Genomic DNA, 8,855 nt, shown 5'->3' with positions numbered 1-8,855 from the left:
GGAGGAATTCCCTGCTATTTAAGTGGTCAGAGGTGTTGATTTCCTAGCGTGTTGTTGTTCGGAAAGGGCAATAGCAAACTTAGAGTCAAGTTAGGGCTGCTTGAGGTGGATCAGGCAATGAACAGTAGCTTGCCTTGCCATTCTACCTTCAAACTTTTCAGAGGGTATTCTGGTCACTTACTAGAAACGAATTGTCATTCAAGACTACAGGCTCAGGGAACAAAATCATGTTACTACTTTCAATTTTCACCCTCTTTCCTTCAAGCTTTTTCCTGTCTGCATCCCAACCTACTTTTCTCAACCCTTTGCCATTTCCCACAAGCCCTAACACAGTTCCCTCACTCTATATATCGTCATTAACCAATAAGAGCTGAATTGCTCCACCTTTTTAAGGTAAAAAAACCTCAATCACTAAGCATTTTCCAGACCCCCCACCCCCCCCAAAAAAAAAAACCTTAATTCAAGCTTTTCTTGGATTGCTCTAGCATTAGCAAAGAGGAAGAGTCCACTTATCCTCTCTCCCATCATCTGTCTCATCATCCCCTTCTTTATTTTTCCACATAAAAAATTATTCCTTTGTTGCACTATTTCCAGCTCCATTCCTCATTTTCTCTCCCTTCAAAATGGAAATCTTGTAATATCAACTAATGATCATAACGTTTTTTGTTTCATTTACTTCTTTCTTCTTGGCTCTTGCTAGTTTTTTCACATCAACAGGGAAAAGAAAACATAGAACTATCCAATCTTTGGTAGGACTATAAGAAACGAAGGGAATCAGTACTGCCCTTTAATTTCTTTATCTCCGTCACCCTCTTGAATTAAGGTTTTTGTGTTTAGGAGAGAAGCAAACCCTAGAAAAAAACAAGAAGAAGAAGAAGAAGAAGAAAGGGGTGGAGTGACTTTAAAGACAAAAAATAGGAAGAGGAAAGGCCACCGCCACTGCCAGCAGCAACAACATAACCTAAACCACCTGAAAGATCGAAATAACTAAGACAAAACTCTATGAATTCAATCCAAGAAATGGAGAGCTCCAACTCTGAAAACACAAGTTTCAACAGCATAGGCATAAGCAACACCACCAACACAGCCATGTCAGTCTCAAACTTACCTCCACCATCCTCCACCACTCCGAGTCGCTATGAGAATCAAAAGCGCCGAGACTGGAACACCTTTGGCCAGTACCTCAAGAACCACAGGCCTCCTCTTTCTCTGTCCAGGTGCAGTGGTGCTCATGTCCTTGAATTCCTTCGCTACCTTGACCAATTTGGCAAGACCAAAGTGCACACTCCAATCTGCCCCTTTTATGGCCACCCAAACCCACCCGCCCCCTGCCCATGCCCTCTCCGCCAGGCCTGGGGTAGCCTTGATGCGCTTATTGGACGCCTCCGAGCAGCCTTCGAGGAAAATGGAGGGAAACCTGAAGCAAACCCTTTTGGAGCTCGTGCTGTTAGGCTGTATCTTCGTGAGGTTCGTGATTTGCAGTCTAAAGCTAGAGGGATTAGCTATGAGAAAAAGAAGCGTAAGCGTCCACCACAGCAACAAATCCAAGCCCTGCCACTGCCACTTCCACTGCCAATGCCACCACCACCAGGTGCAACTTAACAAAAACAAACAAAGAGTACCCTTTATCAAGCAGTTTACATTACTACTGCTCTTGATAGTTCTTAATTATTTCCCTGTCCGTATTATTGGTTATTTTGTTTTACTAGTATGTATGAGTTATAAGGCATTTTAGAATTTAGGGTTAGTCTTTTTCTCCTCCTTTTGGGGTATTTCTATGTTTTCTCTGATATGTGGAAACAATGGGTAGCTAGATCTGCGGATACCATGCATCTGCTTTTGATGCAAACAGTGGTAGTAATATTACTAGTAATGGGACTAGCGTTAGTGGTAATAGAAAAGTGATTGTACTTGCAGTTATGGTCTGTGTTGCGACTGAGGGCATCTATAATTGCTCTTACATTTGTGTAATATTCATGTATGCCAAGCCATAGATTTGCAGATCATGTGTGACCTCATTTCTCTTTCCCCTTCTTTGGACATTAGCGCTTCTTATCAAATTTTATAAGGGTGTTGGAAACTCAGTCACAGTTATCGTGGTTAAAGCTTGAAAGACATTACATAAGAATCATATGTCAGATGTCTAGCACTACTACTATTGTTTTAATGGTTGGGTTGCAGATGTTTGGTCAGATTTTCATCTCTGCCAAGTCTTCATGTCCGAGTCTCTGACTTACCCTCCCCCCTATTGTAATGCTGCTTGTACTGCCTTTCTGTCTAGAAAACCATAGGAAATTAACATAAAGAAAGAGTATTGATCCATAAAGATTGGTCTTTCAATTAAGTAACCTTGAAAATAATATATTTCCTTACACAGTAAAAAGAAAAAAGTTCCTTCATGCCATGCCAAAAAAATAAACCCTTTATAACCCCCCCCCCCCCCCCCCCAACAACACAGATACTCTCTTGCAACACATAGTCCCTTGGTATAATTATATTGTTCTACTCTTGTAGCTGTAGATGGACTCCTTGAATAACCAATGGATTGATGTAATTTTCAGAAACTTGTGCTGTTTCCGCTAGTGTTGTCATTTCGGTTGAAGGGAGGAAAGACAATGAAAGACGTGGCAGAAAAAAAGTACTTATGGCTTCTGAGATTTGTTGACTACGAGTTCAGTATTGTATATTATCTTTATGTGTACTACAATTTGACTTCTTTACTAGTAAATTCCTCCGGCCATTTCCCTCATTACTCGTATCATAACAGGTTTTTCTCCTCCTCCTCCTGTTTTTTGGAAAGAGAGGAGAGAGGTTCATCAGTCGTCGAGTCAAATTTACCTAAACACTCAAAAGAACCTAGCAAGAGACAATGGAATCTAGCTGGGTTTCTAGTCAAGGCGAAAAATTATTGTTGGTATGAAATTAGAAGACAAGACTAAAGGTCTCCATCCCGAAAGTTTGCCATTATTGATGTTAAATCACTATACTAGTGTGCTAATCGGTGACTAAATACCAAACAAGCTTAGGAACCATGCATGGAGACTCTGGCCGACAACACTTTAGTTATAGGCTAATGTTGGGTCATCTTATATAGATTATATTTGGGTTAAAGCAAGAATTTGCATGATTGCTCTATGCTTGTATAAACAGCAAAAAATAAATAAAAATAATTAATGGTTATCTAATCTAAGGAAAGATACATGCTAGTGAAACTTCTTTTCCCTTTCAGCGATTCTTGTGGGGCACAATCTTCCACTTTGTTGTTTTAGAGGATCTATTCGTGCCACTAATCATTTGGGTTTATTATGTGATTAGCCATGATATGATTTTTGTTTTGATAAAGTTGCTCTATGTATAGTAAATAAGAAATCATTGATCAAAGAATTTCCTTTTTGTTCTCGCCATGCATATCTTAGACTGTGTCTCCCAATTATCAGTATCCTGTACTGTTGATTTTCTGGTTCCATTTACAATTTACTATATATCGTATATATTTAACAAAGGCCTTATGATGAATCGGCCTAGGAAATCTGTGTATAGCTTCCTTTTGCATACTAGAGCAGCTGCTTGAACATGAATTATATATACTTCATGGATTCCCAGACTGATTCATGACTGGTTCATACCACAATTGTATGTAGACCGTACACGTACACGTACGCTTTCTTTTTCTTTTTCTTTTTCCCCCCTCTATTTTGAAATGAATGTTTTTGTGTTTTATATGAAAAGAAATTTGGATGTGGCCTGCAAACTATTCTAAATTATTCTGAGGGGAGGTTTTGCTCTTGAATTGCCCTTGTATGTTCATATATATTACAATTTGGAATTCCTTCTATGCCGTGGTTGAATTCTTCCAACGGTCCTAAATTAACCTTCTTTCTCTAGCCATTCTGTACTGAATTTTAATTTATTGCTTACCTGGTATGTACTGGCTTGACTCTGTTCTCTATCTAACATTGATTTGATCTGACTTTTATTGTTAATAAACTTCCAGGTTCAAAGCTTTATCTTACCTGCTTGTCTAGTATAATTGTGTTGTCTTGAAAATTGTCGACAGTTTAGAAGTTTGCAGTCATTTTGTTCTTTTTTATGGTACAAGAACAGCATCCTTCTCACGATTCCTGCGAGCATGATATATATAGTCACCACATGTTCCCCATCAATTTCAATAGTTTCTGTTTTCCTCGGCCAAAGGATTCTGATATCAATTTGTGAAATGAGCACTGGGCATACGTCTTGGCTTCTTTCTAGCAAACATCAGTTTCTTTTTCGTTGTTCAAAATGCTCATCATGACAGTGGTTCGATCGACGATCTATGTATTTTTTAGCATAGTTTAATGTTCTAGTATTCCCATATTTTATGTTTTGTAGGGAATGAGATGATAACAACGTAGGCCCATTGCGGGGTTGTATCGCAAGAAATGTAATTTCTGAACGTCAAGGACGATGTTTTTGCCCACAGTGTACATATCCACACACAGACATAACATTAATTTTACAACATGCTGCAAAGAGCATTGAATTACTAGCTCGAGGATTTCTATGTTAACAAATGTTAGAAAAGGTTGCTTGAAGCCGCAGACCTTGAAAATTTTATTCAGAAGGCGTCCAGCGTAACATGATTCACCTTTGGATAATGATTTTTTTTATTTTGAACTACAATTTAAAATGTATTTTTATAACTAATCTATGATAAAAATTAGTTAAATCGGAAATTTATTTGGAAAAAAAGACTGAAGATAATTTTTTTGTTAAAAAAATTAGGGATATTATATGTGTGTTGTAGTCAATAAATTAAAGCAAAACATTTGACTTAAATTTGCACTGAACTTTTCATTCAAGTTAAAAATCAGTTCTATTCAAACCTATTATTATTTTTTATGGATAAAAAATTAAAAAATAGCTTAAATCATTCCATACTATACCTAAACATTTGACTTTGGTTTCTTACTCAAAACACAAAATGAAGTCTGGCTCCTATATATCACGACTAAATAGATACCATGCTGAAGGGAATGGTGCTTGAAAGGCTGATAAATTAAGTAATGCAACTACTAAAAGATAAATAGCATGGTATATAAATTAAGTAATGCAACTACTAAAAGATAGATAGCATGGTATAAGGTAAAAGAAGAGGGAGTATTTTCCTCCTAAATCACAAGACTCACACTTGTTTATATATTTCTTTGTTTTATTGTTTGGTAAGAACACTAGAAATTCGCTCTCATGTCATCAAGATACACATATACCTGCCGGGAACTTGATAGGAGAATGTGTGTAGTTTAAGTGAATAAGCTACCGTTGCGCCAACATTCTGGCATCATGTTCATTTTAGGGTAAAAGCAACTTTAAGCTTATGTTTGAATGTAGGTTGGGCTTTCTGAGTTTTGACCGAACATGCTTGTGCATGCTCGGGATGCCTGCACAAGTGTGTTTTATTGTCTTTTTTTTTTTTTTTTCCAGAAATGACATGATCATCCATACCCATCTCGAGCATGTTGTTTGTGCAATAAAAATGTCAATCCACCTAAAGGACCTTCGGTGGAGGGTGATGGGACTCCGGAGATGCACGTGTAGACCGCAAGTTAAAAGTCTTTCTAACTTAGAATTGCACTGCCTCAATATTCTCATCATTATCCAAAGGCAATCACCTCGACAGAACTTCTCGCCTAATATATAGATCATTGACCTAAAGGATTATATGCGGCCTGATGAATACACGGCAAGGCGAGGAGTTTTCTTGGAGAATGATAATCTAGTCAAATTACCGAAAATTACTCGGTTGTTCATCGCAGAAATCATCACCCTGAATCAGCGAAAGCATGCTTTTGCACCAGAAACAAAGGGTAAATTATATCTTGCCCCCAAAGATTCAGCAACATGCCATATTGATCCTCACACATTAAATCTTCCAATATATAGCCTCTTAAAAGCTTTAATATAACGTTTTGCTTAATAATTAACCACAATTGAATGACTGTTTTTTTTTCCCACCGTTATCTATGATTTGTTTTTCAAACCTTTTCCTCTCGAAACCTCAAACATGTATATTCGATAAAAAGGCTTAAAAATCCAAAAATAATGAAAAGAAATCAAAAGGTGGGCCGGCTGCTAGTTGCCATAAGCTATTTAATGAAAATAAAGGGCAGCATTGAAACTTTTAGAAACTCCAAGGGTAATATTAAATAAATCTAACCATACAATGAAGTGAAATATCAAAAAATCTATCGATTTTAGAATATAGTTTTTACCCAAAAAAATGTAGGAAAAAAAGAAAAAGAAAAAGAAAAACAGGTTTCGGCCTTCATGAGAAATGATATTTCAAGCATGTTGAACGCTCTCTATTTTAGATTATATATATATATATATATATATAACTAGTGGCCCCATGATATGCACAAGTGAATGGATCATATTTCTACGATAATGGATTAGGTGTAGATCTGCTATAGTAAATGATCATCTACCCATGATATATACAAGTAAATGAATCATATTTTCATAAAAAATATGATGTAAATGGGTTTGTGATAATGGATAATTTTAAAAAATGGATATAAATTATCATAACTAAATAATAATTTATCTTAAATAAATTATATAAATAATCTAATATATGTATTTATAGATAAAGAATAGGTCTATCTTCAAAAGAAGATCTAATCATACTAAATTAGAATAATAACTCATACATGATATAATTTTTAATTTAATCGTTGGATCAAGTTGAAATTCTTATAGAAGTTCTTGAGATTGTTTTAAAGTAACAACTATGTTATTACATAAACTGTTGGATATTTAGATACCAAAATTTTTGCTGAGGTTCTTGATTTTGATGGTTTTGTTATTTTTCTTATTATTTGTAGATTTCATGTCTTATTTTAGAGTTTATAATTGTTTTCTTTGTATTGTTGAATTTTGATTTTGTTTACTAGCTAAAGTAGTGTTCTAGTCTATGGTTGTGTAAACCTCCTAGGAAAAAGAGTTTAACATTATTATTTTAAAGAGAATAGAGTATGAATTTGAGTTTTATATTTGCATTTTTTTTCCATTAAAATTATGTGTTTTGTGTGTGTTTACTATTTTAACCACCGAAAACATTCAAATCTCAAATTCAAAACGTATTTGAGATTACCTATTACCACAATATCATTTAACAAAAAAAATCTTAATTGTTTGAGTTAATTATTTTCATCTGATAGAAATATCAGATATCCACTCAATTAGCCCTCAGTCACACAGGACGGTGTCGATCTCCACCTTTTGTTTTGGTTTCGAAATTTGCTTGGAATATTTCAGACAGTTAGAACTGGTGTGTTATGAGCAAGAGATACGGATAAGACTGAGTGAAATCGATGCACTTGTTCCAGGCATAGATTTCGATTTTCTTCTTAATTGTGAAAAAAGGTTGTCTAGTCATGGGAATAGTTGACAGATGCATTAATGTGTTCTTATAGCAGTGCTGCCAACGCATTCCCTACAAAAGAAAACCTTAACTGGATTCACATGTTTTCTGTTGCCATAAGCTATTTTTATTTTATTTATTTTATATATTTTCGTTGATCTCGTAACCTTACTCTAATTCACACAGAGATCCAGGTACCTTCTGCAGGCACACACAGACACCAAAGTATGTGATCTTCAGCACTCAAACCAACCGATCCCGAGAAAAATTATCAATGGATAGCTTGTTACCAGAATTCTAATTAATTAATGAGATTGAAAGCTAAAGAATTGGCCAAACGGACTGTGATTAATTTATTTTGTACGAAACAATCACTTTCTTAGAAGAAAATTAAGAAGTTTCACACATGAAAAAAGTGAAAAGGACAGCAATATTTTTTTTTATAATATTATTTACTTAAAATTATATAATTTTATAATAGATGGTTATTTCTTTATTTGTATTAATTAAAAAAAGAAAAGGCATCTTTTTTTTTAATAAAAAAGAATAAATAGACCTTCGAGTCTATCATTAATAGTATCTTGGGATTATTAGTTGTTAATGAAAAGTAGAGGAATCATCAAATTTAACCAGCATTATAAATCTTAGAGATTACACTTTTCTTCTTTTATAAAGTGAACATTAATTCTTTAAGCTCAAAACTCCCCAAAATAAAAGTGTGGATCTATAAAATTCCTCTAGCTGCAAATAATTCACTATTATTAACATAAGAATGATGCAAATAAACTTAATTTGGTGAACATATATTCTTTTCTTCAATAAAACTTAGGTCGAACAAAAGAACAAAGATGCAAAAACTATCTTCACTTAGTATATGTCTTGGTTGAGCTAAAAAATAACAGATTCAACAGCTCGTTAGGCTTATATATGCTTAGGCATTATTAGATTTAATAGTTTTACCAATAAAAATTTATATTTGTATTTATATTCACCTTTCATCGATACATATATTACTGACAGACTCATGAACAAAATCAGTCTATTGAAAAAACTCTCATCAGTAATTTATGATTGGTATGTAATAAATATACTAATGAATTTATTGATGGACAAAGCACGCGAATTTTTTTTTAATTTACACGAAAATTATTAGAAAGCCCTTCAAATATTGCTGATGACCTTTTATTCTATCTATGATGCCGTTGGAAAAAACATAATTATCGGCATATTGAGAAGTAAATAGTTCTTATAAACACTAAAATATACTAGTAGACACATTTCATTGATATACCTGTATATAATTAACACTATGAATAGTGTTAGTGAGAAGATGAGCAATTTTTATAGTCATTACACTTTCTGTTGGTATACCCATATGTAATAGACAATATGTCAATATTTTTATCGGTGTAAAATAGTGTCTGATGTCAAATTATTATACCTCGTCTAT

The 8,855-nt window shown here is 34.4% G+C and overlaps 1 protein-coding gene across 1 annotated transcript; it reads left to right on the top strand.

The window, feature by feature from the left end:
- The first annotated feature begins 242 nt into the window (after positions 1 to 242).
- LOC105110645 (protein LIGHT-DEPENDENT SHORT HYPOCOTYLS 4-like) lies at positions 243 to 2,006 on the top strand. Its single transcript, XM_011005741.1, has one exon. The coding sequence runs from the start codon at positions 1,003 to 1,005 to the stop codon at positions 1,600 to 1,602; it is 600 nt and encodes a 199-aa protein (XP_011004043.1). The 5' UTR covers positions 243 to 1,002; the 3' UTR covers positions 1,603 to 2,006.
- Positions 2,007 to 8,855: the final 6,849 nt, after the last annotated feature.

Source organism: Populus euphratica, unplaced genomic scaffold (assembly GCF_000495115.2).
Source record: "Populus euphratica unplaced genomic scaffold, PopEup_1.0 scaffold255.1, whole genome shotgun sequence".
Classification (NCBI taxonomy): Eukaryota; Viridiplantae; Streptophyta; class Magnoliopsida; order Malpighiales; family Salicaceae; genus Populus; species Populus euphratica.
This window is presented reverse-complemented; position numbering and strand designations above follow the sequence as displayed.